Here is a 22,066-nt window from a genome sequence, read left to right on the forward strand (position 1 = left end):
CCATAAGAGCATGTGTATGCATTCATACACATGCTACTTCGAAGAAACGGCTACAAATCCAATCCAAAGGTTGCGAAAGTGTTCTCTCACACTGATTCATCTGAAGGGTAAAGCACACACACACACACACACACACACACACACACACACACACACACACACACACACACACACACACACACACACACACACACACACACACACACACACACACACACACACACACACACACACACACACACACACACACACACACACACACACACACACACACACACACACACACACACACACACACACACACACACACACACACACACAGGGGTTGTGTGTTGATTTAAGAGTTAATGAATGGATGATTGAGGGCTGCAGGGGTTGGGGAGAGCAGTGCCGTGGAAAAAAACCCTCTTTCCCAGGAAGGGAGTATAACAAGAGTTAGAGACAAAGAGAGAGAGAAAGAGAGAGAGAGAGAGAGAGAGAGAGAGAGAGAGAGAGAGAGAGAGAGAGAGAGAGAAAGAGAGAGAGAGAGAGAAAATGAGTGTCTTAGAGACAGAATGAAATTCAGATTGTGTGTGCACAGAGCCGAGGGGGCTGTGGGGCGAACTACTTGAAGCAGAAGTATTCTAAGCGCCAATAAAGCAAGTAGCATGTACTTGACAAGGACTCAAAGGGGAAGAGAGAGGGAGAGAAGCAGCTGTTGGAGGAGGAGAGTGAGACAAAGAAGGAGCGGGGGGCCGTCCTTACTTGCTCTTCAGTGTGAGGACTGTGTGTGGGAGGAGGCACAGGGAGAGCAGGAGAAAGAAGGGGACAAGAAAGGGAAAGAGCAAGCAGGGAGTAAGCAGTATGTTTGGTGTGTAAGGAGGTAAATATAGATCTGAAAGTGTTTTGCATAGCTGCAGGAAGTCTCTTGTTCTGCCTCCTGTCCTTCACTCCTGTGCTGCACAACTTGGTGAGGGACCATGCAGCAGGGGTGGACTTTTCCCTGGGTCTCTGCCCTCCTTTTGGGGGTGATGGGGCTCCATGTGAGCAGCTCTGAGTTCCAGCATCACCGCTATGAGGACTTGGTGAGAGCCCTGTTTGCAGTGCAGAGCGAATGCCCCTACATCACCCGCATTTACAGCATCGGGCGCAGCGTAGAGGGGCGCCACCTCTACGTGCTGGAGTTCAGTGATAACCCAGGCATCCATGAAGCAAGTGAGTAACTCCTCGTTCACTGTTTGACAGCCCAGTGAGGATGACCTTGTTACAATAAAGTTAAATGCAGAATTTCCTTACATAAATATGTGTGTCAAGACTAAAACACTTGCAGCCTATTATTACTAACAGACATACAGCACTTTTAAAGTTTCTAAAGTATTCAATCTTAATAAAATGTGAAAAATAGATTACACAAGTTAAGTTTCCTATATGACAGTAAGGTTACACTGATGTCAAAAGACACTAAACAACATGTGAAGCTGATAAACAAACACAAAGCTGTTTTATAGCTACAGGGTATATGGATTTATGATGCTTTCGGATTTCAAATGCTCAGGCTGTATTGGCTGCCCATTTGTTTTGCAGCTCTGAGTGAGTGATTCAGAGCATTCCCCCCCCCCCCCCCCCCACAATAGATGAAACCCCATTTGGCTCCCTGATGCTGAATATAATGTGAACTACTACTAAAGAAGAAAAATATGGATTTTCCCAATTTGGCTTCTTTGATAAACATCGATGGTTGTAATCAGTGAAGAACTAAAATTGAAAGATACAAGCGAAAAGTGAAAGAACCGAGTGAACATCTGTGATTCACTTCAGTTCCTGCCATCCAACCACTGACAAAGTGTGTTTTTTTTCTTTCAAAGCTGGGCAGATGACACAGAAGTTGACTTTGAGTCAATAAGGCTTTAACCCTCAACCCACTCTTGCAAAACTTTGCTTATCCCCCACCCCCCTCCTCACCACTGAATCAGCTGTCCAGGTGTTTATTTGGCATACGAGCAGAATCATTACCAGGCCAAAGGGTCACACTCTAGTGATTTTTAAGATTTGTCCATTCTTGTATTTGTAATGTTCTTTGAGAAAGATAAACAACCTGACAACTGCAGGGAATGCTTTTTTGGCTGCAACTGAGCTTCCTTCAGTAGAATAGAAGGATGTGCGCCTGTTCTGTTGCAAGATGACCGAGGGTGAAAAACAGGAACCGTGCACTTCGTGGAGGGGAGTGACCTGAGGGTCTTGTCTGGGTCAACCCCCTTGCACCATTTAGGAAGTTCATGTCTTTCACATTTTGCTCAGTGTGTGTGTTTCAAAGCTGCACGCTAGAGCCAACCCTGTTTTCTGAACCTGAGGCCAGTTGGCCTCAGGTTCAGCCACGTTAAAGAAAAGGAGGTGAATTGCAGCGCTCAAGCTGCCATTTGGGTGCCTGAAGCAATTAGTGAAGGGTGTTCATACATTTGGAAGTAACTGCCCCAAAACACCCCACCCCCAAAAAACCTACTTATTTTCATGAACAACTGAAGTGCGAACAAATGCAATAATGCAGTGTTAAGTAGCAGGCTTTTTGAGTAGACTCATATGGGGATAATACAGCATTATTTTAGCCTTAAGCTAAGTGCTCAGCAGTTGCTCTGTCTACTGTCTGTGTCCTGGGGTCCTTCTATCAACGCTGCAGCCGTGATTAATGAAGGGACCCATGAGAGGAGGGAACCCTATACAGAGAGGGGGGGCTATTTGGATAGGTGGCTCACCCAATCAGTGGCAGATAGGAAAGCCAGATCTTATCCAAATAATCCAATCAGCTGTAATAAGACTCACACCCAAGAGCTCACCTTTGTCAGAAGTACCCTATAAGAAATGGTGCTAAAGTAAAGACATGAAGGTTAGTATTTAATTGAATATCAACAAAATAAAACTTATTTTTGCCTTATTTGGTGTGATATGATCAGACAGTCATAGCTTATGTTGGTTAAAGAACAAAGTTATATCAAATAAATGTATTGAAAAACACTCCATTTGTCAAAAGGTTGTGTAGATAAGTTTGAAGTAAGGCAGTGTTGTTTCGGGCTGAAGACCACAATTTGGAAAATGGAATACATATCTTGTGGTGTGAAGTGGAAAAGGAAGGTCCCAGAAGGCCTCTAAAGCCCTCTCCTGATCTCTGTTGCATTATGCGGTATTTGCATAACACACAAGAATCTCTGAGAAAACTTTTGGTGGTCGAGTTGCAGTGTCGGTAACGTTGGCGCCAGATTTTAACAAGAAAAAACAGTTGCATAATATAATAAAGAGGGATATTCAATCAGCTGTTAATGCAATTTATGGCTAGAGGGGCTGCTGTGACTAACGACCAAAGCATACATCGGGTTATGTTGTGATGATTTCAAATGTAATTCCTGTAACGTAAAAAAAGTCAAAAATGTAGAAAGTTTCTATCATAATGTCTCATATAAAAACAATTTTTCCGAGTGGAAATCATGAAAAAACAGCCCACGTCCACTGTATTTTCATGCTCATATGCATGCTCAGGCAGTCATCGTGAATATCATCCTTGACAGCTCTGTGTGGCTTTTTGACCTCCATCTCTCCACTTCCTCCCCAGTGGAGCCGGAGTTCAAGTACGTGGGCAACATGCACGGCAACGAAGTGCTCGGCCGTGAACTGCTCATTAAGCTCTCCCAGTTTCTGTGCGAGGAGTATCGGGCCGGAAACCAGCGGATCATGAGGCTGATTCATGACACGCGCATCCACATCCTGCCCTCAATGAACCCCGATGGCTACGAGGTGGCTGCCAAACAGGTAATGTACACCCTCACTTACATGTGAGCTCCAGGCATCCGCATGATAAAGAAAACAAAGGGGGAAAAAAACGACTGGGAGACATTTGTTTTTCCTCCAACAATCATTTGCCACTTGTAGAGAAAAGTTTCTACATTTTTTTCAATTGATTGTGTTCTTGCCAGTGGAAACATTATACATATTTAAGGTCTCTCAGGAGAATGTAACACCTGCAAGTTAAATCACAGCACAACAACATATCTGACTCCAGCAGATAACACAAGGTATGTGGGTGTGTTTATATCAACCAAAGACAAGCAACCAGGAACCAAAAACAAAAATAAATATTCCAATGTTTTGCAAATGTCTGTAATAATCCCATCCATCGGCTCCCTGAGAGAGCCCATAGCTTTCTACATAATTATATGTACCGGGACACAAAGGACACACATGCATTCCCCCTTTAAGACAAACCCACACACACCGTCTCACTATCTCTGAGACTAATTATACGTCCCTCTCTTTGCCGCTCAGACAACATGCTAACAAAGCACTATAATTTGTTGCATCAACAGATGTTTGGACGCAGCAGCATCTGGACAGCAATAAAGGGTTGTTTTATTTCCCAACTGATTTAGTTTATTGCCCATGGCATCAAATAAATGCGATAATCCAAGCAGTAACATATGAACATAAGTCTGTTCTTTTATTTGTTTTACAACTGCTCACAAAGTCTGCATGGAAATACTGTGCAAATCCAACAAATCCAAATCCTATTATGGAACAAATCAATTGCTCCAGATGTCAAAAATAAAGCTAGTGTATCTCTCTTTGCAATAGATAACGTGATAAAATGTGCTATTTGAGGTCAACTCTAAGTCCTGAGTATACTAAGACAAGAGTGGATATCTAGTGTAGAACTGATTTCAAGTGCAATCATTTGCTTATCAAAAAAAGTATAGTTTTAGGCTGATTAGAATGTCATTCGTTTAAACCAAAGAAGTAAACAAGTCGACATTTTGTCCTGGCTATGTACAAGGGAAACATGAATATCTGTACCAAAAGTCACTGCAATCCATCCCATAGATATTGAGACGTTTCACTCAAAAGCACATACGCCAACTTCATGAGTTCTGAGTATAATCACGATCCTTCAGTTTTGTGTCTGCCTGTCAAGGGTCTTTAAATCATACTCACAAGTCTTGGAATTGTCGTTAGTTTGCGTAACCTTAACCTCCCTTCAAGTTGTTTGGGAAGGATTTGAGTTTTCATTTCTTAGAAACAAGAACATTGTGTAGCACTAAACATAAAAAGAAACCTTGGAGAATAATCTACTGTTGTTGCACAGCAGATTTCCTGTGCTCTTTGTGGAATACATAGGCAATCAAGTTTTCCTTCGCTGCTTCCAAGCAATAATGATTAATAGCTTAAAAAATGACATTTTAAAATCCCTAAAAAGCGAAAACCTCATAACTCAATCGCTCTCCGGAAGAAAAGCAACAAGGTAATCCAACTCAAACTGCTGTTTGAGAAACATGATATTTTGTCTTTGGGTCAACAGGGTCCAGAGTCCAACGGCTACCTGGTGGGTCGAGGGAACGCCAGACAATTAGATCTGAACCGGAACTTTCCAGACCTGAATGCACTCGTGTACTACTACGAGAAGACCAACGGACGGAACCACCACCTGCCCCTGCCGGACAACTGGGAGCAACAGGTCAGTGCTACCGGATAAATGCACAGGAAACAACCATTCATCTACAAGTGTCTGAGCTAATGTGTGCAAATACATGAAGGATGTGTGTGGGAGGGAAAGGAAGATGGATGGGTGCTTTTCTCATGCTTGTGTTAGTGTGTGTTCCATGTTTGAATATGGAGTTGAGAAATAAGCAAATGTAACATGCAGTGGGGCAAAAAAGTATTTAGTCAGCCACCAATTGTACAAGTTATCCCACTTAAAAAGATGAGAGAGGCCTGTAATTTTCATCCTAGGTATATCTCAACTATGAGAGAGAAAATGAGAAAAAAAAACAGAAAATCACATTGTCTGATTTTTAAAGAATTTATTTCCAAATTATGGTGGAAAATAAGTATTTGGTCAATATCAAAAGTTCATCTCAATACTTTGTTATATACCCTTTGTTGGCAATGACAGAGGTCAAACGTTTTCTGTAAGTCTTCACAAGGTTTTCACACAATGTTGCTGGTATTTTGGCCCATTCCTCCATGCAGATCTCCTCTAGAGCAGTGATGTTTTGGGGCTGTCGCTGGGCAACACGGACTTTCAACTCCCTCCAAAGATTTTCTATGGGGTTGAGATCTGGAGACTGGCTCGGCCACTCCAGGACCTTGAAATGCTTCTTACGAAGCCACTCCTTCGTTGCCCGGGCGGTGTGTTTGGGATCATTGTCATGCTGAAAGACCCAGCCACGTTTCATCTTCAATGCCCTTGCTGATGGAAGGAGGTTGTCACTCAAAATGTCACGATACATGGCCCCATTCATTCTTTCCTTTACACGGATCAGTCGTCCTGGTCTCTTTCCAGAAAAACAGCATGATGTTTCCACCCCCATGTTTCACAGTAGGTATGGTGTTCTTTGGATGCAACTCAGCATTCTTTCTCCTCCAAACACGTCTAGTTGAGTTTTTACCAAAAAGTTCTATTTTGGTTTCATCTGACCATATGACATCCTCCCAATCCTCTTCTGGATCATCTAAATGCTCTCTAGCAAACTTCAGACGGGCCTGGACATGTACTGGCTTAAGCAGGGGGACACGTCTGGCACTGCAGGATTTGAGTCCCTGGCCGCGTAGTGTGTTACTGATGGTAGCCTTTGTTACTTTGGTCCCAGCTCTCTGCAGGTCATTGACTAGGTCCCCCCGTGTGGGTCTGGGATTTTTGCTCACCGTTCTTGTGATCATTTTGACCCCACGGGGTGAGATCTTGCGTGGAGCCCCAGATCGAGGGAGATTATCAGTGGTCTTGTATGTCTTCCATTTTCTAATAATTGCTCCCACAGTTGATTTCTTCACACCAAGCTGCTTACCTATTGCAGATTCAGTCTTCCCAGCCTGGTGCAGGTCTACAATTGTGTTTCTGGTGTCCTTTGACAGCTCTTTGGTCTTGGCCATAGTGGAGTTTGGAGTGTGACTGTTTGAGTTTGTGGACAGGTGTCTTTTATACTGATAACGAGTTCAAACAGGTGCCATTAATACAGTTAACAAGTGGAGGACAGAGGAGGCTCTTAAAGAAGAAGTTACAGGTCTGTGAGAGCCAGAAATCTTGTTTGTTTGTAGGTGACCAAATACTTATTTTACTGCAGAATTTACCAATTCATTCATTAAAAATCCTACAATGTGATTTCCTGGTTTATTTCCCCCCATTCTGTCTCTCATAGTTGAAGTGTACCTAAGATGAAAATTACAGGCCTCTCTCATCTTTTTAAGTGGGAGAACTTGCACAATTGGTGGCTGACTAAATACTTTTTTGCCCTACTGTAGCTGAGTTCTCTTGGCTTTAACTTTGTTGACATAAACGGATGCATGAGATTTGTGCCGGATCAGACTGCACTGCCAGTTGAGCTTTCACTAAATAAAAATGAAACGGTACATAAACCCAGCACACATAGAATAGCTTAGGCTGTCTGCTTCATGTGTATGTGCGCTTGTATAGTCTGACCCGGTGGGGGCGTGTTTGTCTTACTGTAAGACCTATATCCCCTCATGTAAACTGTCTTTCCTCCTCTGGGTCAGAAAGAGGCCGCTCTCCTTTCTCTTTGCAATATGAAACAGGGGGGTAAAATGACAGCGTTACTCGTTTATGTTCAGATGGTAAAGTGGAACAAAAGCATGACAGAAAATATACTTTAAATCCAAACTTTCAACTTTATTTTTGTGGATTTTTTCAAAGCATAGGAACTGAATTCCAAGCTCAAAACAAGCTTTGACACTTTAAAAGGATAACATTAGAATAGAGTTGACTATAAAGCTCTTCCAATCATAGAATAACCTGATAAGATGGCTATACTGTATATGAAGTTCTTCAGCTTCAGCTAAATGTGTTTAATTTCAACACCACCATGACAATATGAACTGAACTACAGTGAGGTCTCAAAGTCTAACTGTTATCTGCTACCTTAAAATACTGCATGACTCTACAAAATCATGCGATTTCACCGAAATGATCATCTCATTCCTATAAGCATTGAATAATAAACACTTTTACCGCTATGACTATTCAAACTAATTAATGAAGCACTGCGTTCCTTAAAATGTGTCACTTGGCAGAAACTCTGTCAGTTCTCTGAACAGTCAGGTACTGTACAGGAAATAACAAGTCTTATCCATTAATACTGAACGATTGTAAAAAGCAGACACTTGCACAACACTTTGAAAGTACTGGGAGGATAAACTGTGTAATTTATATAAATAAATATGTGGATCCAATTACTTTATGACTCATGATTGCAGGAAAGGCTGACAAAGTAAATTATATTATGTTCTTCACTATGCTGTGCACATACTATTTCAAATCACTGCTTTGTTGAATGTAGAAATAAACTATTGTTAAAAGTCATTTTAAGAGTTAAGGTCAGGTCCTTGGGGTTGTCTTCTCTGCAGACATCTTATCTTGAACAGACACTCACAGGGCTTCTTGGTTTGAAGGTTAATTTCCTTGACATTTTCTACTTTAAGATTGCCTTCTCTTAGCCCCCTCCTACTGGGTGATGGGAGATAATATAATGTCTCTGCAAATTAAAAACAACCTCTCCATTTAAATAAAGTTAAAAATGTATATTGAACAATTTCTCCGTTCGATATATATATATATATATATATTATTAAATGTTATATAATTTTACCTGGGAGGGATTTTTAACTTCCACATATATTACAATATTAACAACTGAGGAGTTTCACTTTTAGTTGGGTTTATATCAAATCAATATGGCGCTTTCCTTTTCCTTTTTTCCTATGTAAACTAGTTCCAGGGCAGCAAATGTGTTTAGAAAACTAAATTGTTGGTCCTCCCAGTCGCGAGCTGGCTGTCCACCCACATGACTGCCTCCTGAAAGGCCAACACAAAAGAGTAACTGTGCCACTGTTACAGATACTTCATTCATGCTGCTCAGGATTACATCCTCACAGGCTGCATGAAGCCACAGGCCCAGCGCCCGCCTGCAGGCTGCGCTATGATACATTTTAATTAGTCTGCTGATGATATATCCAGAGGAATGTGATGAATAACAAATAGGACGTTTTCTCTCCACTGTTTCACAAAATAATGCAAATGTAGACAGGGCAAAGGTAAAAAATCTAATCTAAAATGATCTGCCATAGCTATATTTAAAAAAAAAAAGAATCCTTCATACAATGTGTGCATTCTAACAATGTATGGTAATGACCCAGAAACATGTATGTATTTGTATTGTAGATGGCATTGTATTCCCTCTGTTTAGTATTTGAGTTTGTAATGATTATCAGTGTCCTTCATATGTAACCCAACACCATGGCGACAGCTCTGACTTTAAGCACGCCGAGTGTATATAAAGATCGACAGACAATAAACACCTGCCAGTTCCACTTCAAGGCCAGTTAGTCTCCGCCTGATGAACCAAACTGTGTTTATTATGCCACATACCTTATTCAAGGAGACGCATTTCTCCTTGTCTCCATGCATGACATGGCTGGGAGATCGTGTGAAGATAGTACTGACAGAGAAAATAAATGGCAGTATAAAATGGAATTGAAAGCTTCAAGATGTCTGTTGCATTGCATGAGAGCTACCATAGATTGTTGTTTTAGAATAGTTTGCATATTGAAGATTTGCCATATAAGTAAATGTCCTGTTTCCATCCTTGCAGCTTTAATCTTGCATCATCTTGAAAACTCATCTCTTTCTCTGAATTCCAGACTGAAAAACAGAAAAAGGTTAGGCCTGCTTGACAAGTGCATTATACATGCATCAATGTTCAGTCTACATAAAAAGAAGATACATTATTTTGAGTTTGAGGGGGAAGGGGACTAAAGTAAAGATGGAAAATCACTTAATAGGGATTAGAAAGTCTGACGATACCTCGAAGAATTAACCACAACTTCTGAGACCTGGTTGCTTGAAAATGAAAAGGGGAATTGAGAACATATTTGCATATGGCAAGCAGAGAAAACCAAAAGGGCATTTGGAGAGAGCAAACCAAGGTCGTTTCCAGAAGAGAAATATATTTGTGTATCCTCTCGTGATTCTTCAAAATGTAATGTGTTCTTTATTAGCCTTTGCTACACTTTTCCACCAAGTTTCATCCGTAGTTTTTATGTAATCCTTCTGACAAACGCACAAACAAACCAAACTGAAAACATTACCTCCTAGGCTAAGGTAACTAGCAGCCGAGCAGAGAGGCCAGTGTTTCTGAGTGAAAAGAAAACCAGATGTCTTGGGTCCACTCATGTTGTTTATGAAAAGTCTGGGATGAAGAGACTGTGTATGACAATATCATTAACACGACAACATACAAAAAGTCGGTTAGGCAATAAGAAGACTTTGGTCAGATGATTTTGCGAAAGTTAGGGACTCCATATGGACCTTAATTCTAAACTTTCCCCATAGTGAGTAATTAAGTAAACAGTGACATGCAATAAGATGTTATCTCTAAAATGTCTTTGTGTGTATATCATTGTTTACAACTGTCCATTTGTCAACAACCCTGAAAGTACTCTCATCCTCCACAGGTTGAACCAGAGACATTGGCGGTCATAAAATGGATGCAAAACTACAACTTTATCCTGTCAGCCAACCTCCATGGAGGAGCCGTGGTAGCCAATTACCCCTTCGACAAGTCGAGAGACGCTCGCATTCGAGGGAGGACCACGTACGCGGCCACTGCGGACGACAAACTCTTCAGGAAGGTGTGCAGCAGATTGAAAAGGATTTCCAGATGTTACACGCATCTGATCTCATCCCTGTCTGTTTGTGTGATTGTGAAAACATGTGAATAACTGGTCGTATGTGCATTTGTGTGTGATGACAGTTAGCGAGGACCTACTCGTACGCCCACAGCTGGATGCACAAGGGCTGGAACTGTGGGGACTTCTTCGATGAGGGGATCACCAACGGCGCCAGCTGGTACTCTCTGTCCAAAGGTAAGAAACAAACGTGGGCTTTTAAAGGTCACCTATTGTGCAAAATCCACTTTTTCATGTCTTTTATACATAAAGATGTGTCCCCTCTATGTAATGAGATTCTGAAAGATTCTGATCCATTTATATAAAAACCTGTCTGAAAATGAGCTGATCAGATTTTGGCCACTTTATGATGTCATAACGATTTCTTGGGTTGTGTAACCATTAGCCAATCACCAACCAAGGTAACCCCCCTCCACCTTATCACCTGAATCTCCTCCTAGAGCACCATGGTGTTCTTTTTAACCAAATATCTCTCAGAGGGGCATGGGGAGGGGTTCCTTATTTTCATCTGAAGTAACAGACAGAGAATCAGCACTTTTGAAACAGGGCTGAAACAGAGGGGATTATGGGATGCTGCAATGATCTGTTTGGTATTTCGAGCCAAACACTTCAGAGACATGTTTTGTATATGAGACCTATAATATATTGATGAAAAACAGTATAATAGGAGGACTTTAAGAAAGAAATCTCCACTGGAACAATATACCCTGCCTGGTTTGTATCCAACATTGCACAGCCACCGGTGAAGGCAGGTTAAGACTACCCTTATTATTTGTGCAAATTCCAATGCGTTGGAGAGCGTCCATTATCATTCCCATTCCAAAGAAAGACAAGGCCACCTGCATGAATGATGTCAGGTGCTGGCATAGATTTCAGAATGATTGACATGCCTTGAGTGGCTTGCAAGGCAAGCTTTGGCGGTGCCGTCATGAACTCTCTGACTTTTTCCAGGCCTCTGTGCTCTCTTCTTGCTTTTAACCTCTTCACCTTCTGCACACCAACAGCTGCCCCTCCACTGACCACCTCGGATTTAGCTGCTCATGTTTGTAAATGACACATGCCAACAACAATTTAGGGACTGTACACAAATTATAAGCAGGTGAAGGGAGGGTAGTCTTTTGAAAGAGGGGTAGTCTAATTGTTTTTGGGAGCACATGGCCCTTTTAATTTATTCCATCCCAGATATATGTTTTATTTCAGCCACAGAGCTGCCACTTGTGTACAGTTAATTTGGTCACTGACAGTGGTAAAACCGTTTAAGTTGGTCAAAAAAGAGAAGAAACACAAATAGTAACTGGGATGTTTAATCACAATGTTCTATATTTGCCACAATTGTTCATAATTAGAAATGTGGTAGATCCATTCTCCCTATTACTTATTAACATATTTAAAATGCAACTTGATAGAAGTGATTGCAGTGATATGTGTATGCATTAAGAAGATTCCAAAAAGTTGAACATTTAAAAGTTGCATTATTTTTTAAATATTGCGCATGTTGTCAAGGGAATGATAATTGTATAATGTTAGGGAGGGCCTTGCTTTTTTTAGCTATAAAGTTAACTGCTATTCCATTTTCATTTGAATGCACATTGCAGTTTGAGGAAATCTTGACTTGAATCCACAAGTTAAGTAACTGCTGCAGTCTGTCTTGATCAAATGTCAAATATATCACTGGAAACATCTCAACATCATCCTTTGAATATGCTTATAGCCAATAGACTATAGGCTGGTGGAGAAGGTAAGTGCACCCATCGGTCATCCAACTGGTGCCACATAAACAGATGCCTTTTTACATATACAGAAATGGCTTTTTTATTAACTTAATTTAGAATTTCACTATGCCAATACGTACTAGTGTAGATTTGAATAAACACTTGATGTGTTAACTGTATTATTAGCCTTGTGTCTTCCAGTTTGTCCTGTCAGCAGATCTACTGACCTCCTTTAGGCTTTGGTTTAATACAATATTCTTTACTAGCATTGGCCACCTACTAGAGTTATAAGCGCTCAGGCACTGGCAGCACATTAAAGTCTTCATCCTCCCCCATTTTCTTTATGAGAATTTATTTTGCGATAGAATACTTGGAAGCTACAGTACACCAAGTACATCAAACTGTCTGGGCATGTATTACATTTCAGTTCAGTTTATCTGTAACGGCAACAATCACTAGGCAGACGTCTTTGATCTGTAAATCCTGGTCTGGACTGGTCGGGATTATTCCTTGGAATGTGAATCTGTTGAACTCTTCGGTTAAGTCGTGCAAGCTTTCAAATTGGATGAAAACGCCCACAGTCATATTTAACACAAGCATGGTATGTTTATTTTACCAACTCCTTGAGCTCCAAGTCTTATGTCATGGGCTATGAGGTTAGATTTGAACTTTACCTTTTACTTGGCTTCATAAGATTTATAGCCTCTATGAAAAGTTATGATCCATCGCAAGGTTGTAAAGCCAGATCCATTCTTTTTTTGTTTAAAATGCATTCATTTAAAGTGTTTAGGATTTGATAACTGATAAATTTGATAACTGATAGATCACTCCTCACAAATCTGAACAACTAAGAGTCGATGTAAAACACTCGATAAGCCATATATTCTCGAAGTAAATAGTCTGTTTCTGTGTGTGTTTCAGGCATGCAGGACTTCAACTACCTGTACAGCAACTGTTTTGAGATCACACTGGAGCTGAGCTGTGATAAGTTCCCGCCAGCCTCCGCACTGCCCAGAGAATGGATGGGCAACCGGGAAGCACTGGTTTCATACCTTGAACAGGTTAGCACACACACACACACACACACACACACACACACACACACACACACACACACACACACACACACACACACACACACACACACACACACACACACACACACACACACACACACACACACACACACACACACACACACACACACACACACACACACACACACACACACACACACACACACACACACCATGTATACATCACTTCAGGGGACATTACATTGACTTACATGCATTTCCTGGAGACTTATCCTAACCTTAACCATAACCAACACATGCCAAACCCTAACCCTTACCCTTAACCTTAACCTTACCCTAACCAAGTCTTCACCCTAAAATTAATGATTCCCCTCATGGGGACCTCCAATTTGTCCCCATAAGGGAAGCCAGTCCCCACACGTGACTATGTAAACAGATGTAGGTCCCCACAAGTATAGTAATGCTAGACCACACACACACACACACACACACACACACACACACACACACACACACACACACACACACACACACACACACACACACACACACACGCACGCACACACACACACACACACACACACACACACACACACACACACACACACACACACACACACACACACACACACACACACACACACACACACACACACACACACACACACACACACACACACTCCCTATTTGGCAAGTGGTTTGATCTTTAAGTTGGTGCACACAAATACAAAAACCCAACTTACCAAGATTAATGAGTCCACTTCCCTGGCTTCCTGTAAATATTGGTTGGGATTTCCTGTGTAAAGCAACCTGAAATGACCTATAATTGAGCTTATTACAAGTAAACTGACTTTCCTCAATCAAGTATGAAAAGAGGCTTTGGTTGGAGGTTTAAATATATCTTGAGTCCTGAGATAAGAAACAGTAATGCATTGTCACTCAGAGTTTTAGGGTGCAGTAATGCCTTTTGCAGGTTTGATTAAACATACCAAATTTAAAGGTCCTGAAAAACACATTTAAAACGGGCTTGGTACAATGTACTCTAATTCCAAAAAATGTATTGGAATGAGAGTCACTGTGCATTATCTGAAATGCTGAAATATGTCTTACATTTTATGTGGCAAAAGCTCGAGCCAAAACGACATGATTGAACAAGAGAGTACATTCATTATTGGTGAAACTAAATAGAAAATAACGTTGTGGTTTTTTACAGGTGCATCATGGGATCAAAGGCATGGTGTATGATGAAAACAATAACCCTCTTGGCAACGCTGAGATCTCGGTGGCTGGCGCCAACCACGATGTGACCACCGGTGAGAAGGGGCTGCCGGGGGTATCAGTTCATTATTACACAGATCTGGTTGTTATTTTGTGGGATATTTTACTCAACTGCAGGGTTGAAGAAGTATGTGAGTGTGGGGGGTGTCTGTAGTCAATCATCTGCAAATGTCCTGGCTAGTAGTGAGGATATTAGGTAAGAATACTGGCATGGAACAAGCCATCCTCTAGTGGCCAATGGTGGGAATGCACTTTAAGAAATAACTGCTGTATTTACCTTTACAGGACTACTTTACTCAAGGTTAGCTCTGATATACTGGTTTGCTGAATCTGTAATAATAAATACTGTAGCTTAACCTTAGCAATTATGCCCGGAAAGTGGGTACCTTTGATTTGATACTTGAAAAACACCTTTTAGCTCTTACTGAACAGTGCCAGTGTGGCCATAACAAGATACTAAAAAATGTGAATTCCAGTGTAACAGTATCTTTGTATAAACAAAGAAGACGCATCAAGTCATTCAGTAATTTTTACAAATGAATAAAACATTTAGATTTGAATCAGACAAGTTGGACTAACTCATCCTTTTTTATTATTTGCATTCATACAGGAGTGGATGGCGACTATTTCAGACTTCTGTTACCTGGCACCTACACCGTGACGGCATCGGCCCCAGGTTACGTCCCCGACAGCAGCACGGTCACAGTGGGACCAGCTGAGGCCATACAGGTATGTTTCCATGTGCACGAACAGGGCATCTTTGGGTGCATAAGACAGGAATATAACAGCTGATTCACAAGGAATATTTCAATTTACACCTTGTTTTTCCCCTCACAGCTTCATTTTTACTTGAAAACGGCACCAAAACAAAACCTGAAAGCAAAGCCCCACAACGGCAAGAAGAACCACTCATCTCCCAAGGCCCCATTAAAGCTCGGCCCCAGATGAAACAAGGACAATATCACACAAACATATGCACACACATACTGAAAATCTCACACAAAACACACGCACGCACACATACACATTATGAAAATGATACGTGACCATTATATATGTATGTCATTTTAACTTTGTAGTCCTATGATTATGTATTTCAAACCTTTGTGTTTCTGTTTGTTTTGTGTGTCTGTATTAAGGAATGTTGCAAACCTGGTGTATTTATGTAACAGTGTTGACTTGTATGAACACAGCTATCCTGTATTTGTAAAGGACTTTTTGGATTTTGATTACTATAATTTGATGAAAATTAAAAGTGAAATAAAACAAGGTTTTTGCCGTCATCATTCACCATATAGTTTGCATTTCTGCTTTTATTTGCAGTAATAGTGTGCTTTATGGCACTTAAATAACACAATCTTCTCTATGCTCACTATATTAACAAAAGTGCCAAAAATAAAATATAACTTTATTCAATCTACCCTAGACACAATTGTAAAAACTAAAAGAAGTCTGCCTTTTTTAACAGGAGAAATTACAACTAATGAAATAAGAAGAAGTGCAGAGGATATCATTACATAGCACCAAGTTGTTCCACCCTGGATAATTGCAGCATATTCAGTTACACAGTTACAGACTATTACTGTAATATTGTCATATGGAAAACTGAACTTGAAACTATGATGTGATGTTAAATGAAAACAAACATGTCTGACATTAACATCGCTCTCACTGTGTCATTAAGTTGGAGGTTTCATATCTCCTCTGGTCCTATGGAAATAATGCATGACTCCGTGGAAAAATGTAATGCTTTTTCCTGCTGACCTTTCAGCCCGTGTTTAAATAAAGTACACCAATAGATGTCACTGTTGTACAAGGAAGGATGATAACATGGCTGTTGCTTTTTTGGGAAATATTGGATTTCAGCTATCTCAAAAATAACAGTTATGATTTTCCAACCAGGAAAAACAACTCACCCAATCTGATATTAAATCAAACCCCTCGAGCGATTATTATTGTCAATTCAATGCAGCCCTACTTTCCAGCTGATCATTAACTTTCTAGGGTTTTACAGGCAGAGTCTTCAAATAATACATATTCTTGATATACACACTAACAGAAGGCAAATGGAGACAACCTTAAATATTTTTGGATTTTTATTTTATTTTTATTTTTGTTACTATAAATATGGCTAATTTTATATCTTGCAAACTATTCCCATTACATCAAAATCCTGTTATTAATATGTCTGGTGTCACCACAGATAAAGAATAAGCTTTAAATTGGTCTTCCTCACATTAATACATGAAACCTACTCAAATAAAGGATTTACATCCAGTTCTTTTACATTTCTATTCCAATGGTAAAATGGTTTTCCATCTTATCACCATGAATACACTACCAATAATATGGTGCATAAAAGAGTCCTAAAACTCTTAAATGTGTTAGAATTGTAGCACTTTCTGTTCTCTTGTCTCAACTTCAGTATGGGTTTTTTGAATTGGTTTCCGTTAAGATACCTGAAGTAAGGTTTCTGGTAATTGTGAGAAGGAGATTTAAAATTAATGTTGTACGAAATAAACCCTGCTGTGAATGTCTGACGCTTAGCTGTGTCTTAAAAGCTAACACAATCCAAATAAGATTCTTCCACGTTCCCCAAGAATAAAGCATTTATTTGTCTTCTAATCTATTGTTCCTCCTGATTCTTATTAGTGGGAATATTAAATCCCAGCCACAACTAGAGTGGGACTTTTATAAATCTAAAACAATAATAATATACATGAGTCGTTTTTATAATACATTGACAATAGCAATTTGTTGTTTGTAATGGTCATATGCGAAGAAAAAACAATGAACTCAGCTATATTAGTCATGCCTCATCAAACCCACTGTCATGATAAAATTGAGTCACAATAATCACAAGTCACTCACTTACTGACATCAGTTCAATTATCAGTCCATTAGTACAATAACTTTCATTTTATGTCCATTCTCACACTTTGGCACAGCTGATGTTTCTCAGAGCAGACACAATAAGGCGATTGTATAACAGCCAATGTATTCTCTGCCTACAGAGTATTATGGCACCGATCAACTGGCAGCGAATATTGAAAGACAACAACAGACCTACATAGTGGCCCTGAATGACAAGTGGCCACTGTGGGAGAAGACAAAGCCGGCATTTCATACAGAGTCACTGATCTGGAGCCTTCTCAGGCATAGTGTGTGTGTGTGTGGTGTGTGTGTGTGTGTGTGTGTGTGTGTGTGTGTGTGTGTGTGTGTGTGTGTGTGTGTGTGTGTGTGTGTGTGTGTGTGTGTGTGTGTGTGTGTGTGTGTGTGTGTGAGTGTGTTTGTGAAGTTGGCCATACTGGATGTGGCGTCAATGAAGCCCACCAAAGGTCCATCTCCTACACTGCCTGACCCACATTCATTGACTCAGAGTTTATGCAGTTCTATGACATCGATGGGCCAGGCCTTATCGGAAGTTACAGTAGAAGCACTTCACAAATGATTCATATAAAAAATACCTGAATCGTTACACAAGATAATTCTTTTGATGTTCAAGGCAAAACATGACCTTTGGAGATGGTTAGTAACTGGACAGTGATACAATGAAATATTGAAAGTGTTACGGTATTATTTTTAAACATGAATGCAAATATATATATATTCTTTGGTTTTACCTGTTCTCATAGCTCCTTTGCTAAATGTGGTTTAACTTTTTATATATTTTAAATATTAGTATTTGTCTCCTATTTTAATTGTGTTGGCAATTTGTTACATACAGTAGAGCTATCAATATATTTTAGTTAGGATATCTGTTTCTATAACTTTGAGGCCGGTTGGATGTACTGCCAAATTCTCTGAAACGCCTTTGGAGACGGCTTATGGTAGAGAAATGAACATTCAATTCACGGGCAACAGCTCTGGTGGACATTCCTGCTGTCAGCATGCCAATTGCACGCTCCCTCAAAACGTACAACATCTGTGGCATTGTGCTGTGTGATAAAACTGAACATTTTAGAGTGGCCTTTTATTGTGGCCAGCCTAAGGCACACCTGTGCAATAATCATGCTGTCTAATCAGCATCTTGATATGCCACACCTGTGAGGTGGGATGGATTATCTCGGCAAAGGAGAAGTGCTCACTATCACAGATTTTTTCAGATTTGTGAACAATATTTGAGAGAAATGGTTATTTTGTGTATATAGAAAATGTTTTAGATCTTTGAGTTCATCTCATGAAAAATGGGAGCAAAAACAAAAGTGTTGCATTTATATTTTTGTTCAGTGTATATACGTTTGCACACATGTGTGTTTGAGTGTTTAGTGTGACCTCTCCTGTATCTTTTCTTTTTCGTGTCAGCACCTAAAGTTAAAAGCATCCGTTGTTTCCTGCTATTGTTCGACACATTCAAGATCAAATATGAGGAAGCTGTCATTACTGCGGACACCGCAAAAAAACTAGAGGCAGTGATTCACACCCACAGCACACAATGGCCAAGGCTGAGAATTGGATTACCAAACATATAATCCCTTCTTCAACAACTATGATTTTCTCTATCTAAAAAAAGGCTTTCATTGCTTTAATGAACTCTAAATGAAAGAGCTAAAGTTTGAGGGTAAAGCCACACAAAGATTACAGCTTACACCTTCTCCTGCGTGTCGGAAGATTTACTTTTGTCATGCTGAACAAATGCAATCTTGTATATGTCATAGGAGACTCAGATGGTATTATTTAGAAACAGATAGTGTTACTTCCTAAAACTGCTAATGTTTGGTCTGGGTGAAGTGCCCCAAACATGTGCTGACCTGCACAGGAATGAGCTAATGGATTGAGGAACAGTTCATGGAGAAATTGATAGACTCCCTGCGATTCAAAAACAAGTTTTTCTATTTTGTTATCAATTGGATTTTACATGCAATAGATGACATAATTAAAGCGTCTAATGATTAGGTTACAGTGACTATGTTAAACTTAAATATTTAAACATTCTTTATAAACTCCTAGGTTAAGGAGGTCATTCTGCTACATTAAGGCTTCCTCAAACTGGTCAATACACAGATGCATTCTGGCCTCATGACCTGAATTTAAATGAGGATCTGCTTTCTGAGAGGATGTATCTGTTATTGGCAATGATGAAAGAAGAACTCAGATCATTAACTTGTAAACTATTAGTAAAAAAAGTCCTGCATTCAAAGTGGGGCCTGTTCATTTAAAATTAAAGCTGCAGCAAACATTTTTTTCTTCTTTTTTTCAGATATTGAAAGATTGAAACCTATCGATTAATCAGTTACCAGCATATTAACTGATAATGAATGAAACCTATAATAAAGACCACTCAGTAAAAAAAACAGGGCCAAAAAAAGGGCCTCTGTGAATGTAATTATATTATATATTATTGGTTAGGTACAAAAGGTCTTAGTATTAGAATGTTGTACCACAAAATGGAAATACTCACACATATCTCAGATTTGTATTTTATTATAGTACTTGAGTTAATGAACTCACTGTACTTAAGCTACCTTTGTTCCTGGTAATTGGTTGGTCGTTATTGGTTATTATAGTCTATTAAAAAAAATCTGTCTGAATGTAAACAATCCTGCAGTTTCTCACTTGTTGAGTTATAGTGATATGATTCAGGTCCTGCTGAACTTTTGGACCCAGTTTGCTTTTATTTTCAGTCAGGCACAGGCCGGGCCAGCTACGGGTCTCTTTGGAAAAAGTGGGTGGCGTTGTTGTATGTAGGCATGGAGAGGAGCAAAGCGACTCGTCTGCTCCCGTTTCTAATGTGATGACAGCTGAATGTACCGACACACAGCCGGGACCACCGTGTCACTTTCCCGTGTCAATATGACTGTTTGACATTTACGCCGAAAGAAAGTATTTTTCTCCGGGAATTATGACTCCAGAGCTGCGTGGAGTGTAGCCGCTGAAAGTTGAGTCGAGGGGAAAAGCAGCTCCGCCACCACATCAGCAGGCTGGAGAAGTTGGATATCTTGTCTGACTGGACATTTACCACATTTTCCACAGGACGATAAGACACTTTAAAGGTAAGAAAAGCACCAAAAAAACCTACTTTGGCTACTTTACAGCGCAAGAAGACCTGGAGAAACGCCTATCATGGGGTAAAGGATGGTAACTTTGACATATCCGACATATCATTAGAACCCATTTTAACGTAACAACCCTGCATTTTCCTATTATACGTATTTGTTTTGTACAGTTATCGTGAGGGGTTGACTCGTTTGTGCGTACTTTGAGCAGGATCTATCCTCCCTGCAGGCAGCCTCAGTGAATACAGAGCTGTTAGGATAGTGACGTGAGCTGAATAAGTGATGACTGAGAACACAAGTGTTGCAGACCCAATAATCCCCCCCCCGCGTCTGTCTGTCACCTGTGTGACACCACCACTCGCTGCTGTCAGTTGTTCCACCATGTGAGGGACCCGAACACACACACACACACACACACACACACACACACACACACACACACACACACACACACACACACACACACACACACACACACACACACACACCACACACACACACACACACACACACACACACACACACACACACACACACACACACACACACACACAACACACACACACACACCACACACACACACACACACACACACACACACATGATCTGTTATAATCTACTATTTTCTCTATCAATATGTTCTATTCTATAATGTTCTGTTCTATTATGCATGTGTTCTGTTTAAATCCATTCTATTATTTATGACTTGTTCTAATATATCACTTTCTGTATTAGATTCTACGATGTTCTGTTTTTATCTAATTTATTCTATTCTAGCACGCTCTTTTCTACAATATTCTGCTCTTTTCTTTATACTTTTTTATTTTCTTCTGTCAATTCATATTTTTTTAAATGTTTATATAAAAGTGGTGCTTTTGCATGATTGATTTGGTGATTGAAGCTACTAAACGGCTATTGACATAATCGTATGATGTTAGTCATCGAAGAATTTCCAGGACAGCCCTATCTCGATCAATGAGAGGTGTGTTCTATGGCTTAAAAGATACAAGGACAATAGAGATGTCCGTTTTCCTTTCATTTGGGAATTTTTAATGAATCATTGGCTGCGAATATACGTGTTGATACAAATATCGCAGTGGCAGTGTGCTTTGGCACGCTCCACAAGGGCTTTTCTATTTTTCTTTGCCTGCAGGGATCCAACCAGCAGTCTTTATGCAAAAATAAAAGAGTCTGTAACTTGTCCTGTCATGTGTGCCAGGACTGTACTTGACAGTATGTTTGACCTATTCCGTCTTCCGAGTCATACTGTATGTGGCAAACCCCCTGCATTTACTTAACCACTATTAGCCTTAAACAAGAATATATT

At 40.2% G+C, this 22,066-nt stretch overlaps 2 protein-coding genes across 2 annotated transcripts in view; both read left to right on the top strand.

Moving 5' to 3' along the window:
• The first annotated feature begins 682 nt into the window (after positions 1-682).
• Positions 683-16,013, top strand: cpn1 (carboxypeptidase N, polypeptide 1). Its single transcript, XM_034107509.2, has 9 exons — positions 683-1,194; positions 3,581-3,777; positions 5,318-5,473; positions 10,483-10,659; positions 10,782-10,893; positions 13,350-13,489; positions 14,679-14,778; positions 15,354-15,472; positions 15,581-16,013. Exons 1-9 carry the CDS (start codon positions 960-962, stop codon positions 15,689-15,691), a joined length of 1,347 nt encoding a protein of 448 aa, XP_033963400.1. The 5' UTR covers positions 683-959; the 3' UTR covers positions 15,692-16,013.
• Positions 16,014-20,419: 4,406 nt separating this feature from the next.
• dnmbp (dynamin binding protein) overlaps positions 20,420-22,066 on the top strand; it is a 51,968-nt gene continuing 50,321 nt past the window's right edge. Inside the window, 1 exon segment of the mRNA XM_034107198.2 lies at positions 20,420-20,736. The gene's annotated coding sequence lies outside the window, so the exon portion shown is untranslated.

Source organism: Pseudochaenichthys georgianus, chromosome 19, assembly GCF_902827115.2.
Source record: "Pseudochaenichthys georgianus chromosome 19, fPseGeo1.2, whole genome shotgun sequence".
NCBI classification, from domain to species: Eukaryota; Metazoa; Chordata; class Actinopteri; order Perciformes; family Channichthyidae; genus Pseudochaenichthys; species Pseudochaenichthys georgianus.